Here is a 22705-nt window from a genome sequence, read left to right on the forward strand (position 1 = left end):
CTACTGGTTGAAATTTCTTATAATTTATCTGAAGATCTCAAGATTTATCTGATCATTAATCATTTCTGATTATGGCCCAATCATTTTTGATTTATGCTTTGAATGTACTTTATAGATGAGGCAAGTGGTATAGGGAGAAGCAGATGGGGAAAGAGTATATTTCAATATTTGTGTATTTTTTGTAAGTATATCTTTTTTAGGTTTAGAAAAATATCCCTTAGGTCCATCACTTCTGCAGCTGTCCAGAGACCTAGTTTTTCAGTCTTCCTAGTTCTTGACTTGCCTCCTATCCTGAAGGGCAGCTTGTGGAAAACAGGACAAGTGTCAGGTAAGAAATCATGCAGAGAGGGGACCAAGTGGTCATTCTTCCCACAGCACTTATCACTGACTAATCAGTAAAAAAAAGAAAAAAAAAAAGGACAAGTAAAGAAAGAAAAAAGAAAAGAGAAAGAGAAAGCAGATGATGTGTCAGGCACTGCCCTAGCCACTGGGAACACAATGAGAAATCAAAGAAACAAAACCTTCATGACCGCGAGGTAGATAATAAAGACAGAAGTACACGATTTGTTAGCAGGGCCATGCGTTACGGACAAGGAAGCAAGGTGTGAGAATGGGGGGTGGGAAGTGCTATTCCAGACGAGGTGGTAAGGGCAGGGACTCGACGGGGGAAGTGTCTGGAGCTAAGAGAAATAAGAAAGTTAACGACATGGAAAACTGGGATAAGACCACCCAGACGGAGGACACGGGTACTGCTCAGGGCTGGCGAACGCTCTGTGGGTTTTGAGAGAGGCACAGGCCAGTGTGCCTGATGCTGAATGAGCAGAGGTGGGACACGCATGCTCTCAGGAGCTGGCATCTGGTGGGGGCGGGGGCCCTGTGGGGCCATGGCCAGGAGTTTGGATTTCATTCCAAATGACAAGTGGAATCATTGGAGGTTTTAGAGCAGCTGTTACTTGCATTTTGAAGCAACTGCTCTGGCTGTTCGGTGAGTAATTGGCTATGGAAACAAGACACCAGTTAATGAGTCTACTGGAACAATCCTAGTCACTGATTACCTTGGCTTGGGCTTGGAGGCCAGCTCCAGTGGGGGAGGCGGTGAAAATGGCTGGTTTCGGAAGGAAGGTTTCTGAAATAAGAAGATCCCAGGACTTGCTGATAAATAGATACGGATTCTAAGAGAGAGCTATTAAGGTTGATGCCCAAGGATGCTGGCCTGATCTTTGGGAGAATGCGGTTGCCAATTATTTCCTCTTCCCCGTGTTCAGAGTTAATTGCTTGGTTTGACAAACATGTGGCTTCTTGCCAAAAACATAAACAAAAACATGTGAAGGGTGAGGACTTGTACCAGAAGTGAAAAGCACTAGTTTACTTGCCTTTTATTCCATTTGCTGCCAGTTTTATTTGAACAGCCTGAATTTCCTTTCTGATAAGGTCTTTAAATAAGATGCCACTTTAATCAGTCATAACTAACTCTGCTTACGAGTAGATAAAAGAACCAGTCAGAGGTGATGGGCAGGGAGAGAAGTGATAGGAATGGTATTTATAAGTCTGGCCAAGAAAGTATGTTCAGAGTTCTTTTGATGAGTAACCGAAAAGCAAAACGGGCTGAGGCTGGAGAGCAAAGGAAAAAAGACTTCATTTGAATCTCTTACATTTTAGTAACTTTCAGTCACTCCATTTGCCTTTTCTGTCATGAACTCTCAACAGCACATGGCTGGGAGGGGAGGGTCTCAGGGGGTGGGGGGTGGGATACATTGTAAAATGGATGCAAACAGTGACCGGACAGTTGAAGTTCCAGACGATCAGGAATAGTCACTTTTAGGTTAACAGCTTAACAGTGTAGCCTTTAGACACCAAACCTTTCCCGAAGGTATAAAAAGAGAAGCAAAGGCAACTGAAACAAGTTCTCTGACCAGTCCAGCCCCTGATGAAGCCCCGAGCCAGCTTGCTAGCTCTGCCAGGAAGAGGGGAACTGAGTAAGGAAGAACCTGCCAGCAGGATGCTTGGTCCTGGAGGAGAAAAAGGGGGAATTCAGAAAGGACCTCAGAAAAAGGAAGTCGTTTCTGAATTTCCCTTTTTGTGGGCTTATTTAGACAACCAACGCTGAATCACATTTCTTGGCACAAAGCATACTCCTCCCCAGAGAAGGTGGAATTGCCAGAGGTTAGAACACAGGACAGGAATGCTTACAATTTACTCCTGAATGTTGCTCATTCACAGAGGCCACTCCCCAGACCAAAATGCGAGCTGGGAACAAAGTCCTATGTGGGTTTGGAGGATGAAAGGTGTGAGTGACAAGGGCAGGCCAAGTCCCAGAGTCTGCTCAGTGCACATAAGGCTCTATTTCCACTGGCAGCCAGTGGCTCCCGCAGCTCTGAGTAACTACACTTACAAGAGACCCAAGAAAGGTGAGGGAGGGAGGCCCTGAATGGAAACATTCACGCATTTCCGATGCGGAGCATGATGCTAATGTTCCAGTTCTTGGTTTTCTCACCTAGAACGGATCTTCACCTCATCTGCCGATGCTGAAGATCAAATAAGATTCTGCACAAGTTTGAAAGGCATAAAGCACTTACTCTGCAAACCTAACAGTTCATTGTTGTGAGGAAAAGGTAAACAGCAACTGCTTTCTCTGGTTTCTGACCCCAGGAGTCATTTTCCTATTGCATTTTGGGGTTGTTTAGGTGGGAAACAATGCAAAGGCGCCAACAATGATGTAGCCAAACTCTGTGAAGTAGCAATGACTTCTGACCACTTTGAACATCCACATCCCCAACCAAACCTCCAAGCAACAACCTCCCAAGGCTTAAAGAAAAGGACAGACACTGCTTTTCAAATCTAGACAACTCAGTGGAAGAGCCATGTTACTCGTTTCCCTCCAGGTCCTTTCCCTCGGATACACGATTTCTGTCAATGACCTGGTTAGAATTTACTTCTACCCTAAAGTACTCATTTGGAGGTCCTCCCTGGTTTATACATTTGTTGTTCAGTAAAACCCACTCACTGCGGAGAGGTACATAAGCAAAGACGGCCCCAAATTCAGAAAGTATTATCACGTGTGTACGACGCATGATGGTAGAGTCACGCTGTCTCCATTAAGGAAGACCGTCTCTGGGCTGGAAGCAAAAAGGGCCACACTGGCAGGTGCCGCCATGAAACACAATAAACACCCTGGCAGGCTCCTGAGATGTGTTCAATCAGGTCTTCTTGCACAGTGGGTCAGCTGGTCATCACAAACAAGGGTGAGAGGGGGCGTGCAGGAGGGTGAACCAAAGACTTTCCTGGTGGCCAGGACAAGGGCAGCCCTGGACAGAACCCTTTCCGCTCCTGGGGCAATGGGCAGCAGCGCACATGAAATTCCACAGCCGCCACTTTCTTATTGTGCACTTACCTGGTGATTAAGTTCTCGGTTCCCAAGTCATCTGTTTATGGTGAAAGTATGTCGGGTCATGTGACCAAAGTCTTCTGGTCCCCATAAAAGGTCTATTTTTTTATAGCAAATGCATAGAATACCATTCTTAAAGGATTAGCTCAGGTGAGTCTCCGCCTCCAAGAGTCATCCACTCTTGGGTGTAAAAGGACCAGCTATCAGAGGCCAGAGGCTAAAATACAGACAGGTGCCGTGGCTCCGTCAGGATCAGGATTGCTGGGACTACCACAGGGACGTCAGCTGTGAGGACTCCTGGCTGCCTCGTGGCTGGCTTCCTGTCAGAGACTCACCAGTGACAACAGTGGGCCCCCTTCAAACCACTTGAATTAGCAGACTAGATACAGGATATCTTATTTACTATTCTTAACACTGCATATTAAAAAGCATTTTAAAAGCTGCCTCTAAATATGAGAGCAATAACCATGTGCCTAACGTTTACTGTCTTCAGTGCATGTATTTTATATCTCAGTGTATTGTTTCACTAGAGACTTACTGCAACTTATGAGCTAAGCATTGTCATTTCCATTTTATAAGGACACTACTGAGCCTCAGAAAGTTTAAGCAGCTTATACAAGGTCACACACAGAGCACGTGGTGGGGTGAGGGTCGGAAAGCGGGTCTGCATTACACCCAGCACACCCTCTACTACTAACAATGACCAGATGTCTTTCTTGCTTATTTCCTTGGGATCCATCTCACGGAACCAAAGACTGAGTTATGTAACGGTCTTTCTGTCTTTGTGCCCAAGTGCCCAGGAGCTCTGCTTTCTCTCTCCAGGGCCCCACTGGAGGTACACAAGCAGACCTTGAGTTTGGCCCTGCCCTGTCAGGGGCTCATGGGATTGAAGCTCAGTTTTACACCAGCTCACGTTACTACTCTTTCCTTATACCATTCATCCTGTCCTGATTGTCTGCTGTAGTCTGGGCTATTTCAGGCCTTTATTTTTTCACACAAGTGCATATAATGCCATGGTAACCAAATTATATTTTCATTTATTCTCATTCCATTTCAGCATTAGTTTTTAAATAACCCAGTTGAATCTGAATCTAATTATCTGATTCTTTTAACGACTGATTTAACGCCCCACATCCCCAGGATCAGTGTTTAATTTCTTGTTTTAGCTTCTAACTGGAAATCTACTAAAAATGTGCTTCGGAATCATTGTATATTCATTTTCCTTTGGGTTTCAGAGAATACTGCTTGTAATTTATAGCTAAGACAAGCATCATACTCATTAAATCTCTCAGCTACACCAGCTTTCCCTTCCTACCCTCCAAACGCAAATCCAGTGATAAAGGGGCGGCAAGATAACAGGAGGGATGACAATATTCTAGCAACCCACCCATTTTCCCTCAGTTTTTGAAGAACTGGGAGGAGAGAAATATATCAAAGCAATTTTGTGTTTTGTGTTCCTGGGCTGACATTTAGGGATCTACAGAGGGTGGACGTATCCAGTCGCTGTCATAAGCAGGAGTGAGAGGATTATTTTTTATTTCCCATATCAATGCATCCTATTTTAGCTAAGTAACTCCTTACTGACTGGTCCTTGGGATGTTCCCAATATTCCACTACCGCAAACCACGCTGTCATAATAATGCCAGCGGACACTCAGATACCACTTTACACTCCATGTAGCCGACACCGTTCTGAGTGCGTTGTAGAGAGTATCCATTTAACTGTCACAAAGCCGACTGAGGTCTGTACCACTGTCACTACTTCCACTTTAAGGAGGAAACTGAAACGAAGTAACTTGCGCTGGGTTACAAACCTGGGGAGAGGTAGAGCTGGGATTCGAACCTCAGCCGGCTCCGGAGACCCTGCTCTTTGTTCCTAAATATTATTACCTGAAATGCTTAGGTAGGAAAGTCTTGAGGAACCTCAAGGACCTCAGGCTACATAAAGTATGTCCATCCAGTAGAGGAAGAAAAACATTGCCCCCAGCCCCCAGCCCGCCGCGGTCTCTCCACACCTGGAACAACATGGGATACGTATCACGCGCTCCAGAATCATTCAGCGCTCGGTGCTCCGGAAAGACTCAGCAATTAAATAAATACGTAAATGAATGATTCCTCTTAAATGAAACCAAGGATAATGCCATTATTTGATGCTATCCATTCTGATGGGGGCATTCACCCTCCAGGAGGACAAGGTCAACAAGTAAGGGTGCATCTTACTCTAAACCTTAAATCAGAGTTTGAAAAGTTGTCTCACTATGATTTAACACAAAGGACGCTGTGGATGCATACGGTCAAAGCGCTCAGCATTGCCAGTACCTTCCTGTGCCTGGGGGCGATTAGGTTTCAGGTGATAGGAAATCATTCCCTCTCTATATGTGTAATGAATGTGTAGATGAATGGATCAAGAAGATGTGGTTTATATACACACAGGAGCATGATGCATAGGGGCACGTGTACCCCAATGTTCATAGCGGCACTTTCAACAGTAGCCAAATCATGGAAAGAGCCTACATGTCCATCAACTGAAAAATGGATAAAAAAGATGTGGTTTACATATACAATGAAATAGTACATGGCAATGAGAAAGAATGAAATCTGGCCATTTGTAACAATGTGGATGGAACTCCAGGGTATTATGCTAAGTGCAATAAGCCAGGCAGAGAAGGACAGATACCGTATGTTTTCACTCATATGCAAATCAGGAGAAACTGAACACAGGACCATGGGGGAGGGGAAGGGGAAAAAATAGTTAAGGAGAGGGAAGGAGGCAAACCATAAGAAACTCTTAAATACTGAGAACAAACTGAGGGTGGATGGGGGTGGGGGAGAGAGGAAAGAAGGTGGTGGGCATGGAGGAGGGCACTTGCTGGGGATGAGCACTGGGTGTTACGTGGAAACCAACTTGACAATAAACTATATTTTAAAAAAGAATAAATAAATTAAAACCACAAAAAATAAGTGGCCAAATTGAAAAATATGTTAAAGATGTTCTGGCTAATGAAAAAGAAAAGTCTGTGTAATTTTATGTGTAATTATCTAAGTAGCTTTAAAGCCAGTGAAAGGTGAACAATAAATACTTCAAAAGCACATGCGATAGGAGGCATAAGCGACCCCTCCAGTACCAGTGGACAAAAGTGGATGTAACAAACAGAAAGGGTACACATCCACCTGCTCTGAGAAAAACCGGAAGCCTTTGTCCTCACGGATACACTCATAGGTCTCTCCAAGAACAGGATTGAAGGGCTTGCTCCCAGCTCGGAAATAGCTAGATGCGTATGCTGATATGGCAAAGGCCGCCACGTACACCTGAGGAGGAGGAGGAAAGACCGTATTATTTCTCAGTCACCAAGAAATTGTTTTACAAACACACAAACAAACCAAACCCTTTATTTCTCTCTTTATGGTGTGTTTTGGAAAGCCAACGATTTATCTCTGGTTTAGAGACCACCCAACCAACTCTGGCTTAAAGTTTCAGGGTTAATTTTTTTTTAATGTTTTCTTTTATTTATTCTTGAGAGAGACAGAGTGTAAGCGGGGAGGGGCAGAGAGAGAGGGAGACACAGAATCCGAAGCAGGCTCCAGACTTGAGCTATCAGAGCAGAGCCCGACATGGGGCTTGAACCCACAAACCATGAGATCATGACCTGAGCTGAAGTTGGACGCCCAACCGACTGAGCCACCCAGGTGCCCCTTAAAGTGGCAGGTTTAAATAATGTCCATCTTGGCCCAGAGACCAGTGAACCAAACATTTTCAAACTGTCCATCTGTTCTGATGCCTAAAAAGACACTTTCAAAAGGAAGATATTTACCAAGTGAACTACTCTGTTTTTGAGCTGTTAAGCTAAGTCCAGGACCTCTAAACCCAATGATATCCGAGATTCCTAATTTTCAGGAAGTAGAATGAAGAAGAGCATAAAAGAAGCCAAACTTTGGGTGCCTGAGTGGCTTGGTCAGTCAAGCAAGCATCTGACTTCAGCTAAGGTCATGATCTCATAGTCCGTGAGTTCGAGCCCCTGGTTTGTGAGTTTGAGTCCCGCATTGGGCTCTGTGCTGAAAGCTCAGTCTGGAGCCTGCTTCAGATTCTATGTCTCCCTCTCTCTGCCCCTCCTTCTCAAAAATAGGTAAATATTAAAAAATTTTCTTAAAAAGCCAAACTTCCCACGATTCAGGAACAAGCAACCATTCCTATTTTGATACTGTAGGAACCTACAAACTCATTTTGACATGAGAAAATCTGTGATAGTAATTTCCTGTCTAGGTAACAAACAAGCCCCAGGACAGGGCACACACAGGGCCTTTAAAAGAGTCTTGCTTTCTGGAAGAAAAAATGAAAAATCAAAAGGAAAAGGAAGGAAAAAACTATAGCACTCACTGTGAGGCTGTCAGCATTAAGTTCTCCTTTGGGGGCACCAAAGAGACACATTATTCTTTTTGCCTTTTTTGGCAGGGGGTGGGTGCAGAACATTGAACCCAGTAACAATCCCAATGTTTCCCCTTCCCAGCACATTTCATGGGGTTTCTTATACTGGGGTGGGGGGGGGGGTCTGAGTGCCTTTCATAAATGTTCACAAGTCATATAATTCTTCTTAAGCCTTCTGCAATAGGACCCACCTTAACCACTCACACTTTAGAATACTGTAGAGCATCTGGTTAGCTTATAAAAAAAATCAATTCAGGAGGCTCAATTCCATCTTTGTTCTCAAAGTCTGGGCATCTGCTCTTCTCTTTGCTTCCCCAGGTGTGTGTTACCGGTTGAAGTAAGGTCACTCGGTCTATGGAATGTCATATTGTCTCTATGGAATGTTGGATCGACCCTGAGTCACCTTCACAATTTAAAATATAACAAGATTTATGACAGAACCTGGTGTCATCCATAATGCTAGGTACGGGGAGAGGGGAGGGCAGGAACAGGCACAATGAAGCATCCTCCTTTATGGCTGGCAACATGAGAGAGAATCTATTCAGGGCCGAGAGCTGATCTGCAGGGCAGTGAACAGCCCACGGTCAGGGTTCCTGCACATGCCCTGCCGTACATTCCCTTCCAGATGCATTTTACTGGAATGCAAAGCCTTCCCTCAAACTCCTTCTCCAGGTCAATTCTACCAATCAGCTGACATCCTAGGGGCTCTCAATCACCACAAGAATAAAACACCTTGAAGAATATTTTCATCTTCAAAGTCAGTCTTTTCTTTAAAGAAAAGAGCTGTCCACAAAGGGTGACTTTTCACACTTGTCTTAGAAGCTCCCTTTGTTCAGGAGAAATTCTCTGGGAAAGGGTAACAAAGAAGATAACACACACACACACATACACACGCAGCTTGTTTTTCTCTCTCCAAGTCTTATTATCATTAGTATCAAGAAAGTCTCTTTGATGGAGAAGTCCCCAGAGACTGTGGAACGACAGTGGGATGTCTCTTTCATCCAGGGTTCGATTTCCCTTTCATCTTCAAATCACTAAAATAATGAAGTTTTAATGAGGGTCAAAACTAGGGAATGCTTAGAACTTAGAAAAGAATAGTATCCTCCATCCTGACTCAGGGTCAGGTCTGTGAAGCCCAGAGGGTGTGCTGATTCCAATATGGCCCATCGGGAAATGTCCAGGACAGAGACTCTGCATTTGGGAGAAGACCCTGAAGTCCCAGCCTTCCAGCTGAACAATGACCTTTCTGTGGAGCAGGTTAACATATGAGGGAGCAAAAAAAGAAGGGATACTCAGTTTCAAAGAACAAAGTCAGCCGGTCACAGAAAAGGCTATTTGGCCACCATCTTATAATCGTGGTCCCCTATCTCCATGCCACAAGACAAGGGAAAGATGAGAAGCTCCTGGGGGTCCCTTCACTGGAAGACCCATCGCTTGATTGGAACTAACGCTGAGTAGAGAACAGGGGGTGAATTTTTCTAAGTACAGCTTTTTTTTTTTTTTTTAACTTACTCTATAGAATAAGAGGGGGAGTGGAACAATAATCTTTCTTACATAAAAACCTCGAATGTTATTTTTCCAAAATCTAGTGGCTGGTGGGACAACTCTCAAAATAACAACATTCTCAAGGCAAATTTACCCTGGACAAGAAAAACAGCTCGAGCAATTAAATGCTGTCCACCCGGGCTAGTAAAAAGAAACATGCAGACAGCCCTCAAGACCGTGTTTTTTGGCCAGGCAGAGCAGAACGATCACTTGGAAGGTTCTGGAGAAAAGGGATGCCACAGAGCAGAACTACCCACAGGCCGCAACGGTCGCGGAGAAACGCTTCCAAGTGGCAAACCCTATCGAGGTGACTGAAAATAACCAGGCACAGGGGAACTAGGCGTTGGTGAGAAAGGAATCCGCCGGAAGGTTCATCCAAACGGAAAGCGGAAGAGGCGGGCACTCTGGCTCTGCCCGCCAGCGCACGGCCGGGTCGGGGCCACACAGCCCGGCCGGAAGGGACTCCTCACCATCCTCTCCAAGGCGCTGGGGGCCTGTGCGGCCTTGTCCAGGAGCTCGCTGTACTCCAGCTCCTCGCAGAGCCGCTGCAGGGTGTTGAGCGGCTCGTTCAGCCCCACCGGCATGGCCACCTTGGACAGGTCCTTCCCGATGTTGTTCCTCAGGATGCTCCACAGGCTGATGTTACTGGCGTTGGGACACGGCGCCGGCAAGCAGCTTCTTCTCTTCGACTCTGTGTCCCCACCACTTTCAAGCACAGGCCCTGAAAGGGAAATCAGCCTCAGGATCTAAGAAGCCTTTTTATTTTAGCATTAGAAAAAAACCCAAAAACACCCAAGAGGAAAACCTTATCCAGTCAGTACTCAAGTTTACCATTAATCTCAGTTATCTGGAATATGACTGAACGTCAGAAAGTAAAAAGAATTCTGCACGGCTAAATTAGAGTTTATTCACAAGGGAAGTCTTCAAGTTCCTGCTCAGACGCTAGTGACTCATGGGTTATATACACTTACAATAAAACTGGAAACTAGATTTCTATGCTCACAGCAGGTTACTATTTATATCTTAAATGTCTTTAAATCTTTAAAAAGTACTTGAAACCCTGCTTAAAAACTTTTAAGCTCTTTTTAAAAATCACGTCCAATTCTGATAAAAACAATCATGCTTACTACAGAAAAATCATAAGGGAAATGAAAGTCATCCATTATCCTGCTACCTACAAATAAGAGCTGTTTATGTTTTGGAGTGTTTTCATGTAGTATTTTCTCCATATATATGTTTAGGTTTATGTTCTGTTTATTCACTTAACTACTTCTCTACACTATTCAAAATTCTTCTAAAACATCATTTGTGGGGCACCTGGGTCAGGCAGTTGGTTGAGCATCCAACTTCGGCTCAGGTCATGATCTCACAGTTCATGAGTTCAAGCCCCACATCAGGCTCTGCACAGACAGCTCAGAGCCTGTAACTTGCTTTGGATTCTGTGTCTCCCTCTCTGTTCCTCCCTTGGCCACACTCTGTCTCTCTCTCTCAAAAATAAATAAAGATAATAAAAAATTAAAAAAAAAATAAAACATCATTGATAATGACTGTAAAAAATTTCCAGACTATGGATATGCCATAATCGACTGAATCATTCATCTACTGTTGGACTTTTCCATTAGTTTCAGTGTTTTGCTATGATGCAAAAAAACACAAATACTGAATATTTATATTCTTGATATTTGATTATATCTGAGTATTTGTTTAGGATATCTAGATGTGGAATTACTATGTCAAAGACTGTAAACATTTTTAGACATTTGATTCATATGATCAAATGGCTCCTCAAAAAAGCCACATCGATTTCCTACTTATCAACAGCATACATGTGTCTCTCTCTTGAGGCCTTGTCAGGCTTGTCATCATTCGTGTTGAATTTTTGGCAAACTGTTGGGTGCACAGTGTTATTTCCTTGCTTTAACTTATACTAAAACAAATTCCTAGTAATTCTTTCACAAATATTTTTTCTTTTCTGGATCATCTGTTTTCCTATTTATATATTAGGCTATAATTTTTTGTTTTTATATTTGTTTTACAATCAAATCCCCAATTGACATTAATCTTTAAATTTGGTCCACGTGGCTAGCTGATGAATAAGACATTGACACGTTAGGTATTTACATCTATCGATCTTTTCCTTTGTGACAACTCGCACTGGCTCAGGGTCTGAAATTCTTTTCTCATCCCAGCTGACCCTATTTTCAAACAAAATCTTTTGCATTACACCAACACATGAGAAAGGGGCATTTTATTTCTATATATTTATTTATTAAAAATATTTAACATATACTCATTATAAAGCCAATCGCTCTAAAAAAAAGGCTGCTTTGAGAAACAGAAAAGTATGTAACTGGGGTCACACTTTATAGTCTGATGTTAGTCTAAACATCCAATTAATCGTTGAATTTGTTTAAATTGCTTGGTGTAAGCAGACATCTAATTTACCCAAGTAAACAGCTATGAATGATGATGGTTTTTAAAACCATTTTCCATGTAATCTCAAACTATTTTCTTTGATTCTGCTAATTCAGATTTTGAAACAAAACGGTATGAACAACTACTACCAATGAATGAATACCTATCAAGCAAGTCTTCAACCATTTTCCATATATTATCTATTTTTACATATACTTTACATACATTATCTCTTAAGAAACTGGCATTAGAACACATAACCAGTGAGTACAGAGCTGAGGTTAACCAAGGAAGTCTGGTCATGAATCTGTATTCCTCACCCCTGAACCTCCCACAGCAGCCATCATGGTGACAGATCCCAATATTTGCCTCCCGATTTGGGAAGAAAGAAATTCATAGGAATCACTCTAAATATCTAGCATTTACTATGGGTTCAGAGAAACTCTAACATCATAAATTATCAAGAACTGGATTCAATCCCTATTTCCTGTTGTAGGCAAAACTGTGTCATATGACACAAAGGTTATGTCTACATCCAATCTTTTCAGTGGAGTACTGATGTTTAGAGACCTAACCTTCCACAGAGATGGTTAAACTGAAGGACACCTATTTTTGCCTCCAAATACTGTTGAAGTAGAAAGCTGCATTTGGCCGAGTGTTTGCTGAAGCCAGGGCAATGCACTGGTCAGCTTTCCTGCCAAATGGCTGTGGAATAAGATAGAACCTTCCTTGATTCCTACGCCTTTCCTGGCTGATGTCACCTCGGCACAGCAGTGGTCTTAGGGCAAGTCTTCTGTTTCTAACTTTGACCTCTGAACGCTCTATCCCTGTGGTTCCCTTGACCCCTCCTTCAGGCCTAAAAGAGAAAAGGACTTCAGCATTTGTCCATCTTCCTCGTCCACAGGGGGAGTGTCATTTTAGTGTGTGTGGTGTTTGTCAGGGGATGTGATGTTTCTTGATTTCTCTTTCAATTCACCTTGTTCTTCTAGAAAAACAAGTAGCTCCCATATTACTGGTCTTCTCCTTTGAACCATTGGACTTTTCCACAAAAAAAGTTCATTTCTCTGGAAGTATTTCAAGCAAGATAGAGCATAGTGAGCATCAGACTTCTAGAAGATATGATGCTAAAAGGATGTTCTTCCAGAGAATGATAAAATCACCTGCCTTTTTTTTGTGGTCTCCAAAGTGTAGGCTCTTTGGCATTCATGTAACAATTCACCATCCTATTAGTCCCTGTCCTCTGGATAGATATGAAAATAGGTGGTGCTCTGGGCACCCAATATGTGGCACAGACCAACCTGGAGTCCCCGAGACACACTGAGTACCAAGACTGGGAATGTCTGATGCTACAGGACCCATGCAGAGAACTGTCCAATGGGCCACTTCTTCTTAAGTGCATCTTCTGAAACAGACTTCAGTCTGCTTACTGCACTCCGATATCAGAGCTGTCTGGGGATAGGCAGACACTCCAGGTACCCCACAATTCAAACTAACAGTTCCTCAGCATCATTTTGATCTTGAGATCAACCAGTAATAAAGGGACATCCTAGGATATCCTGATGGCCCCACCCCCCTTCTAAGGAAGTAGCCGTTTGTTACTTTTAAATGTGTTATCGTAAAGAAACTGAGGCTGAATTACCACTTAGATCAGGGGTTTTTACTATATAAGCCTCATAGAATTCCTAAAGCATGAAAACCACTAGATACCTAAAGGCAAGAAGCTCTATTGTAATATGCTTGCTAAATGTCTGACCATATTAGGGGTATCTGTTGCACTAATTTTTGATATTTATATGATAACTAGTATTTCCTCACTTTATAAGATCAAATTTTTCATGGGCAGACAAATTTATTTGAATGAATATATATTTCACACGTGAGTGCTGATTTCCCACCTAGATTACATAAACCTCAAGGATGGGGACCACATCTTAATTTTCTTATATGATACATGTTACAATTTTATGCCTGCAGCAGATACTCTATTAATGCTTATTAGTATTCTGTGAAGATGCAAGCTTTCAGAGATCAAATAATTGAAATCTTACCCAGGGTCTGTCTCTCATCTAAATCATTACTGAGATTGTCTAAGGAAAGGTTATCACTCATGTCACTGACATAGGAGTCATCTTCAGAAATCTATGGGAAAAGAAAAATACTTTAGAGTAAGAATAAACAAACCAAATTTTCATTAAACCTTTACTCCAAATCACCAAACGTTTAGAATCCCATGTTAAAACCCTACAAAAATGGGGCACCTGGGTGGCTCAGTCGGTTAAACATCTGACTTCAACTCAGGTCATGATCTCGCAATTTGTGGGTTCAAGCCCCACAATGGGCTCTGTGCTGACAGCTAGCTCAGAGCCTGGAGCCTGCTTCAGATTCTGTATCTCCCTCTCTCTCTGACCCTCCCCTGCTCATGCTCTCTCTCTCTCTCTCAAAAATATATAAAAAACATTAAAAAAACCTACAAAAATAATTTTGCATTGCTTTCAATTGCCAGATTGCCAGTCTGCCCAAGAGATGTTCACGGCAAACACCTGTTATTAAAATTTTTATACTTTCTTGACAAGTTATCTCAAAGAAAACACAAGTCAACTCAAGATCTTAGTTACTACAAAAATTCTTATTAATTCAGACTGCATTTTCAGAATTTGTTAGTGTTTGCATAGAACAATTACAGTTTGTCTTTCAACTACTTGTGGGGAGAAAAAAGAATCTCCCATGGAAATTAAATAAGATTAGTACTTCTATACTAAAGGTGTAAAATTATCAACTCACATTTTCACAAAGCAAGGCTACCTATGATCCTTGCTTATCTAGGAAAGTATGATTTTTATGCATTAACATCAAATGGTATTATTATATATTATAAATTATTATCATAGCTATATTAAAATAATTAGAAGATATAATTGCATGTTATAAATTAATATTGGCTAAATTCAGTGATTAAAAAAATAAGATACTAATTTCTGACCCTGTGATAGAAATATTACATTACCGAATAGCTAGTAGTCAAAAATATTAACCAGTCATTGAAAACAGGTATAACAAATCACAAAATAGAAGTGAGGAAGTACCCAACCCCTTCTACTTTTGCAACCTCTTCCCTAAGGTCTTGTATCTTTTTTGTGCTTTTTGGCGGTGTGAATTACGAGAAGATCCTCAGAACGCAATGGCAGAAAGAGCCCACTGAGTTGAGCGTTTCTAAACGAATGAGTAAAGCAACAAAAGAGGTTTTGAGACACCTAACTGAAAACAATGCTCAAACCTCATTTTCTGAAGAGCTTGGAGATAACAGAACTTCCTGTGCATCAAAAAACTCTGAAAGGGAGTCCGTGATGGAGAGCCTACTTTCATTGGAAAGCTGATGAACCAGAGCTCGGTTGTCATCTCTGGAGTTCTCCTGTTTGAAACACAAACACAAAAATGCATATAATTAGAAACGGTCTCCAGAGAAGCAAAAATAAACAGCTAATTTTTTCTGCATGATATACAAGGTCACAGGCGCATGCAAACAAGCAGCTGAAAGCAGACGTCAGCTCCAAAGTCAAGGAGAAGCAAGCCTCACACAAACCAAAATGAAAAACAAAAGTGTCCCCCCACAGGGATACCTCACTTTATAGGCACTATCACTGCTTAGGCACCTGCAACAAATCTCAAAGCAAAAAGAGATTGCCCAGGTCAGTCTTGGTTCCAGTTAAGAGAGGGAAAATTCCAACACTCTCTGAATCATATCCTCTTATTCTCTACCACTGCAGGATGTTTCTTTTCATCCTAAAATTTCCTCTGAATTGTACTCAATTATACTCCTTGCATGACTGATTTGGAGCCACAAGGTCTTTTCCCAGCCCCACGCTCTCCCAGAAGCCAATATGCGGTCTCTGAGGCGTCCCTTGACAAAACACAGCGTGTTTTGGTCCAGAAGTGCCCCTGGTAGTGGATCATTCATTATTCATGGATGAATGAGATAGATTCTCTTTATTAGTCTCTCTCCAACCAGAAATGACTCTGAGAGGGAAGGAAACTCCCAATCTCCTTTATCGACCTCTCTACCAACAACATAATGGTATATCATGATTTTCTCATCTTGCAGGGCCCTCTGTTCCCTACTTCACTGCGCCTAAACTTCCCCTCTGGGAAGGTCCTAAATACTTTCTTTGGAAATGTGCTTTCTATTCAATTTGTAGTGAAAATTTAATACAACTCAACAAATTGAGCGACTGCTCTGTACTGGCCTTGGAGAGATATAGGATGCACTGGCCTGAATGGGTGGCACAAAGAATGCACCCAACACAGGAGACCAAGACTGTAGAAGAGAGAGTACTACAGAAGGGAGGAGGAAGATGAGGTTGATTCTATTTCGAGCTTTGGTTTGGAGGGCTTCCCAGAAGAAGTGACACCTGACTGGACCGTGAGGAATGAGAAGAGATTCAGGACAAGATGACTGGATTCCTTCAATTCAGAGGAGAAGACTGCTGACCTGAACTTCCCTATGGCTCACATTTCTTACTGGGCCGATAAAGCGACTGTTCCTGCATCATGTGTATGTGGTAACAGAGTCTTGGAATATTTAGAGAACAAAAGTTAAAGCAGATTATGTCTTTTCCAGAAGTTTTATGAGTTCAGGATATGCTCTTCAGTCTCATAAACAAATCACATCCAAGATGGGGATGTGATAACAGACGGACCATAGCAGATTTTCAGAATTAGTAAAGGACAAGTGGTCCCTTTATGAAATGTTTATTTCAGGAACACATTTAAATTGGTATCCCTCCCTCTTGGATTCTTACTAAACATGATGCCTGGTCATTCAAAGGCCTTACTCATTTTAATATCCATAAAGGCTTGTGAAAAGCAGGCTGTTTCTGCTCTGCCAAAGAGACCGCATTAAGATCTATAAACAAGTACGTAGCTGTCACCTTCAAGAGAAAGGAACGTGTCCTCAAAAGAGGAGACACCGTAGTGAATAACTGATTTCCTTTAATGCTCACAGAAACAGCAGAATCTTCCCGTGTCTTTGGTGTGTCACTGCCACGCAAGACTCTAATGATTTATTTACTTGTTCTATTCATTAATTCATTACTAGTCACTCCTGCTCTCTATCTTCCTTCTAGATGGATGGATCAGAAGGATTTCGTGGCTGATCAACAATGAAAAGAAGACACGTAGCCCTAGTGCCTTCTGATGTTCCACCCCTCCAGAAACTTCCTGTCAGCACCCACTAAAAACAAAATGCAATGGGGCGGCAGCAGCCCGAGCACACGCGCAGGACCGCACTTGTTACGTATCGACCTGCTTGGTTCACTTCAACAATCTCCCCGCAAGGCTGGACGGCCTCAACGGTTGCTTATCATTTTTTACATCAAAAAAAAGCAATCAGAGAGAACAGAAGAAAGGGAACACTCATAATCCTACTACACGACAACTACTATAACCATTTTGATACATTTCTCTCCCATCTTTTTTATACATATAGCTTTGCTTTAAAATAATTGTACATATATATATATTATAAACTTATATAAATATACAAAATGGGGGCAAATGGAACTGAGCAGTGAATATGTTCCCCAGTCCATTGATTTATGTATCACACATAAACTTTCCCCAAACAACACTGTACCTGAGTCATTTTTTCAAAATGAACATTTACCCTGAGGAAAAGAGTAACCTACGTTCAAAACAGAGAATACAGAAAAATGTAAATAAAATACATATCACTTAGAGCTTCATCACCCAGATGCGTCCCCTATTAACCTGTTTGTGTACTTTTTAATATTAAAACGTGTGTGTTACGTGTATGGTGTGTATATATGATATAAAGATACAGATTTAAGTTTGAAAACCTAAAATCACACTATACATAGTCTTTATATGGTCTGCTATTGTCATTTAACATTATACGGCAAACTTTTCCCCAGAATGTCAGTTTCTTGAGACATTAACTTTAGTTCATAGATAATATTTTGTTATATATGTGGGTCACAAAGTGACCCTTTTATGTATTAGAATTAAGGGTGTTTCCAAATTTGTAAAGATCATGAACATGTTTGCAAATATCTCTTTTAAATGAGATAATGCTTGTATCTCAGCATTTCTTAGAATCAGTTCTCAAAAGCAGGATTATTAAAAACTTTAGAGGTAATACATATATTATTTGATGAATTAACAAATAAAAGAATCTCTGTTTTCTCTTTATCTTTAAGGGCATAGAATACTATATTTTAGAAAAATCTGTATGTTAATCAAATTGTTTTAATTTGCATTTCTTTGTTAAGAATTAGGTCTAACATTTTTTTCTTCAAAAAAAAAAAAACTATAGAGACATTGCCATTAGGGGAGGGTAGGTCAGAGGGCAAGGGACCTCCCTGTGCATTTCTTTGCACTTTCTTGTGAATTTCTAAGTATTACAAAGTCAAAAGTTTCCAAAAGACTGTATGTATTTGGGGAGGGGGGGTGGTTGGTGAATTGTGGCCCGTTCTTCATTTGTTTAATGGGGGTCTTGAGTTGCTTGTTATTACCTATTAATTATTCACATATTAAGGCCATTATCCCCTAGTCAGCATTAGCTAAGTCTATCATTTTCACTGAAAACATTTTTCCTAGTTTATTATTTGTCTCTCTCATTTTTTCACACACACCATTTCTCTCCTAAAACAAAGGTCAAAGCTAGTCAACATGTCTTTTGCAATTTTTCTATTGCTTCCAAATTTAGAAGGTCCTCCCTACTCTAGCCATTTGTAAATCAACAGATTTCAGTTTGAGTTTTTATATAAACTCTAATTCAGTAGTGTTTCATTTTAGTGAGCAATGTAAAGATTTAAACTGCTCCCCAAATTGCTTTTGAGCTGTGCCAACCGAATTTACTGAAGAATCCATCTCCTCCCCACTGATGTTTTTAGTTGCGTCTATCACGCATTTGTTTCTTTTATATGAAATGGTGTTTTTGTCTGAGCTAGTTTTTCAGTCCATTCTCACACCATCCCCCCATCACATTTTCACTACTGTAGCTTCACTCTGTCTTATTTTCTGGCCTGGCACATTTCCTCAATATATAGCAGGTGTGATGTTATAGAGAAAACACTGAGCTTTGGGCTCACCAGATGTGGACTGAAAACCCAGCTAGGTCTCTTAGGGGGAAGTTATTCAACCTCTTTGGTTTCCTTGTCTCTGAAATGAAACTACCATCATCCACCTCATAGAACTGTGGGTAGGATTTTGTGAGTTAACACATTCAAATGCATATGGAATATAGCAATCAAAGAGGCAATTAAAAGAATTAAGTTCCCTTCTTCTCTTTCAGATGTTTCTTTAAAGTTCTTGCCCACTTAGTCTCTTAAATGGACTGTAGATTAAGTAGAGTATTATCACCCAAAGTCATCTAGCCTTTCATCTGAAACCTAAAATAATATAAGAACTAATAAGCTGATAGTATTAAATATTTGCATTCAAAAACATAAACTATGAGAACTTACTAGAATGTGGGAGTAATTTTGATGGGAGATGGGTAATTTGAGCAACTCAAAGGGAAGGGAAGGGAAGTACTGAAAACAGAGTGCCCTAGGTTGGCCTCACGGTGGGAACTGCCATTCCTGGACAGATTGCTTGGGGTGTCTGTGAGCTACCCAAGAAAAATAAACAGGAATGGAATTTTTAAGCTCTCGGGGCAGCCACTTCCAGTCACTTTGGTTTCCTGAAGACAAGAATGGCTTTTCCATTTCTGGGAAAGTGAGCCTGAGTCACTCAGTGAAAAGCAGCATAAAACATGGAGAACATAAAATCACTGAAAGAAGAAACAGCAAGGAGAACATGGCAGCAATTCAAGACTTCAGTAGGCTATTTTGGAAAGTGTGCGTTTGGGGGACACTACTGCTCCTCCTCAAGGACAATTTACAGCATTTAAGCCTTCAGGTACATTCCTTGTGAGATCAGTTTAAAAATACACATTAAAAGAAAACCTGTGATTCTGGTTTCCTTTCCAAAACACAAATGGCCCCAAGTATGCACACTGAGCATAAATACATAGAACCATCAATGAAGGGTCAACTTGCTTAAATAAATATAATTGGTGGTAATGCTATTTAAAAGGTAGGCACTGGGGAGCCTGGGTGACTCAGTCAGTTGAGCATCTGACTTCAGCTCCAGTCATGATCTCACGGTTTGTGGGTTTGAGCCCTGCGTCAGCTCTGTGCCTACAGCTCAGAGCCTGGAGCCTGTTTCGGATCCCGTGTCTTCCTCTCTCTCTACCCTTTCCCCACTCAAGCTCTGTCTCTCAAAAATAAATAAATTGTTTAAAAAAATATTTTAAATAAAAATAAAAAGTTAGCACTGCCTCACAACAGACATGACACCCCACAGAATGTCAGTGCTTGGCAGTAACCACACTCCATGACGGCCAGTCGAGGTGACTGAGCCTGCTTAGTTGCTGTGCAGATTCAAAAGAGAACCCACCTGGTGAGCACATTTTCTTAGCCCAGGCCTAAAATGAAGGTGACCACAGGTCATGTGCAGGTGCTCAACTTTAAAGATGGTTCAGTTCAAGTACAGGCTAAAAATGACTGGAAAGATCTCTTGGTGGGGAGGGAGTATGCAGAGAAAGGTCATGTTCAACCACTGACACAGGTCTCTGGAGTGGCAGCAGGCCAGGAGCCTCTGCGGAGAGAGGGTGGGTCCCTGGTCAGAGAGGAGGGTCCCCTTGGCGCATGAATGCCCAGGCCTTGTCCTTGGTGCTGACCGATTTCAACTCCTAGCCTTCTCACCACCTGCACACATGGCTTCCTACAGAGTGAAGTGCTACATGGGGGTTTTGTTTTCTTTGAGGACAGGAAAAGAAGAACAAGAGGTTAAGCTTCAACATTGGAAACTCCTTTTATAAATTCACACACAGACACACTCACATACACACACATGCGCGTGCACCCCTTGTACATTACCTTCCTCCCTTTTTATTTCAAATGTGCTCAGTCTAATAAATTTGTTAATAAAAAATATAGCAATTCTGAGGCAGGCATATAACCATGATAGTTAAAACCAGTTTTAAGCCTTATCATCCTTTTTCACTTATTTTCTGAATAATCCATTTATATTTTTCTGCAGTTTCTCATTTTAAACACACTCAAGGAACATTTTGGATAAACATCCTGTCTCGAGAAAAGACATTTTTAACATACTATTAGTTGACCAAGACACTTCAATTGTACTACAATATTTTTTCCTCTCAGAAAGTACAGCTGTGCTTTCTAAAAGAAAACAAAACACAGGAGAGGGAGAAGGGAAAGCCACAAAGAAAGGGGAGAGGGGATGTCACAGAGGGAGCAAAGGATACTGGCAGGGAATTAGGAGACCATAGGACAGAGATTCTTAGGTCTCTTCAGAAGTATTTGGAGAAAATATCCATCTTTCCCCATTCCAGTAAAACCTAGTAAAAGGTGATCCTTAGGAGGAAAATGGGATAAAGAAATACAAAAGGAAGAAGACTTCTTGGGGTGGGGTGGGGAGGAAGCAGTAGGCACATATTCCAGAAAGCCCTCAGAGGCTCCCAGACCCTGCAGCAGAGGTGGGCAGAGATGTGAGCGCCGCGCCCAAGGGGGGAACAGGGGCCAAGCGACGGGACAGAGGGTATCGGGCGAGGGGGTGGCGGTCGTGGAAATGGTCCCAGACGAAGCCGTACCCACCTCTGCCAGACTGTCACCCGACTTGGCAGCAGCGGGCGGATCGAGGAGCAGAGACTCAGCATGGATTCTGCGTAAGCGTTCTTTAAGGTCTGTGTTTTGTGCTAGGGCCTGGAACATGTTAAAAATAGTAGGGCTCTGTTAATAAAGGGACGGATCCGAAAAGCACAGCAGTGGGCCCAGTGGGATGGAGCCGTGAGCGCGGCATTTCCCGGACCTTCTTGAATGCTATCCCACAGGACACTGGTTCGGAGATGCTCGGGAGATCAAAGACTCTAAACTTTGGAAGTGATGTTCCTTCTCTAGTCTCACTCCTGGGGACGGATGAAGGGGTTGGGAAAGCTTTTCTTTTGGTGGAGAAGGAAATAACCAACACCTTCAGCTCTTACTGAGGCTAGGGGTTTCACCGCCCCTCCTCTTCCCCAGATCTCTCCCTGTGACCCCACACTTCCGACGCCGCTTCTGCCCCTTTTGATTGGCTATCTTTGAATGTTATTTAATTTTCACACCAGTTTTACTGGATCTTAGGAAGTGTTGGCTTAAAAGCAGTATTCTGAGGAAGATTAATTTTATTATGTTCCAATACAGGTAATGATTGTTTTATTCATTTTTCATGATAAGACATTTTATTGAAAACAACAAAAATGTACTCTCACTTACCTGCATAAAGGCTAGGAACCAGGGCCCTGGGGAAGGGGTAAGGGATGTGAGCCCGTGTAAACCCCCCAGGACAGGTCTGTTTCCCGGTCCCAACCTCCCAGTGGGAAGGAGCTGGTTGAAGGTTGAGGGAGATGTTTCCAAATGATCTGTCTTTGGAAAGGGACAAGGGTGCCTGATCGTGACCCCCAGACACTCCCGCAGTCAGCTCTTGAGGTGCCTGCACACCAATCTGGCCTGTCTGCCTTCCAGGCTCTATTCCAAGAACCTCAGGTCCTTGCCCTTAAAGCCCACAGGGTCTACCTGCTGAGACCATAGAAGGATTGGCACTGTCCGGCCTACTGCCTGGGTCTTAGACAGGAGGTTGGTTTTATTTTTTAATATCCAGGAATGGAATGGGCTATTTGGAAATACTGAGTAAATGTTCTTAATTCGCACCAGTACATGTAACAATTTCTATGGGGTAGTCGCTTTTTTCTGACCAACATGTGGCTAGTGTCTAAGCACAGGGGGCTAGAATCTACCCCAGTGGCTAGAATCTTAGTATGGCCTGAAAAAAAATGTGTTACTCTAGCAGCTTCTTTTTCCTTCCGAAGTCACAGGC

The 22705-nt window shown here is 42.1% G+C and overlaps 1 protein-coding gene across 6 annotated transcripts in view; it reads right to left on the reverse strand.

The window, feature by feature from the left end:
* The window catches only part of OSBPL3 (oxysterol binding protein like 3), a 175579-nt gene that overhangs the window by 23712 nt on the left and 129162 nt on the right, over nt 1-22705 (reverse strand). For 4 of the 6 annotated variants that reach the window (XR_003905087.1, XM_029930381.1, XM_029930360.1 and 1 more), the window contains 5 exons: nt 21448-21555; nt 15042-15176; nt 13816-13906; nt 9823-10073; nt 6556-6693 (listed from right to left, as the gene is read on the reverse strand). Coding sequence is in view for 5 of the 6 variants with exons in the window: in XM_029930381.1 (XP_029786241.1) it covers nt 6556-6693; nt 9823-10073; nt 13816-13906; nt 15042-15176; nt 21448-21555 (723 nt within the window). In the remaining variant the exon portion in view is untranslated. The remainder of the gene's footprint in view (nt 1-6555; nt 6694-9822; nt 10074-13815; nt 13907-15041; nt 15177-21447; nt 21556-22705) is intronic. The other 2 variants (XM_029930393.1, XM_029930388.1) reach the window with 1 other exon arrangement.

Source organism: Suricata suricatta, chromosome 2, assembly GCF_006229205.1.
Source record: "Suricata suricatta isolate VVHF042 chromosome 2, meerkat_22Aug2017_6uvM2_HiC, whole genome shotgun sequence".
Lineage (NCBI taxonomy): Eukaryota > Metazoa > Chordata > Mammalia > Carnivora > Herpestidae > Suricata > Suricata suricatta.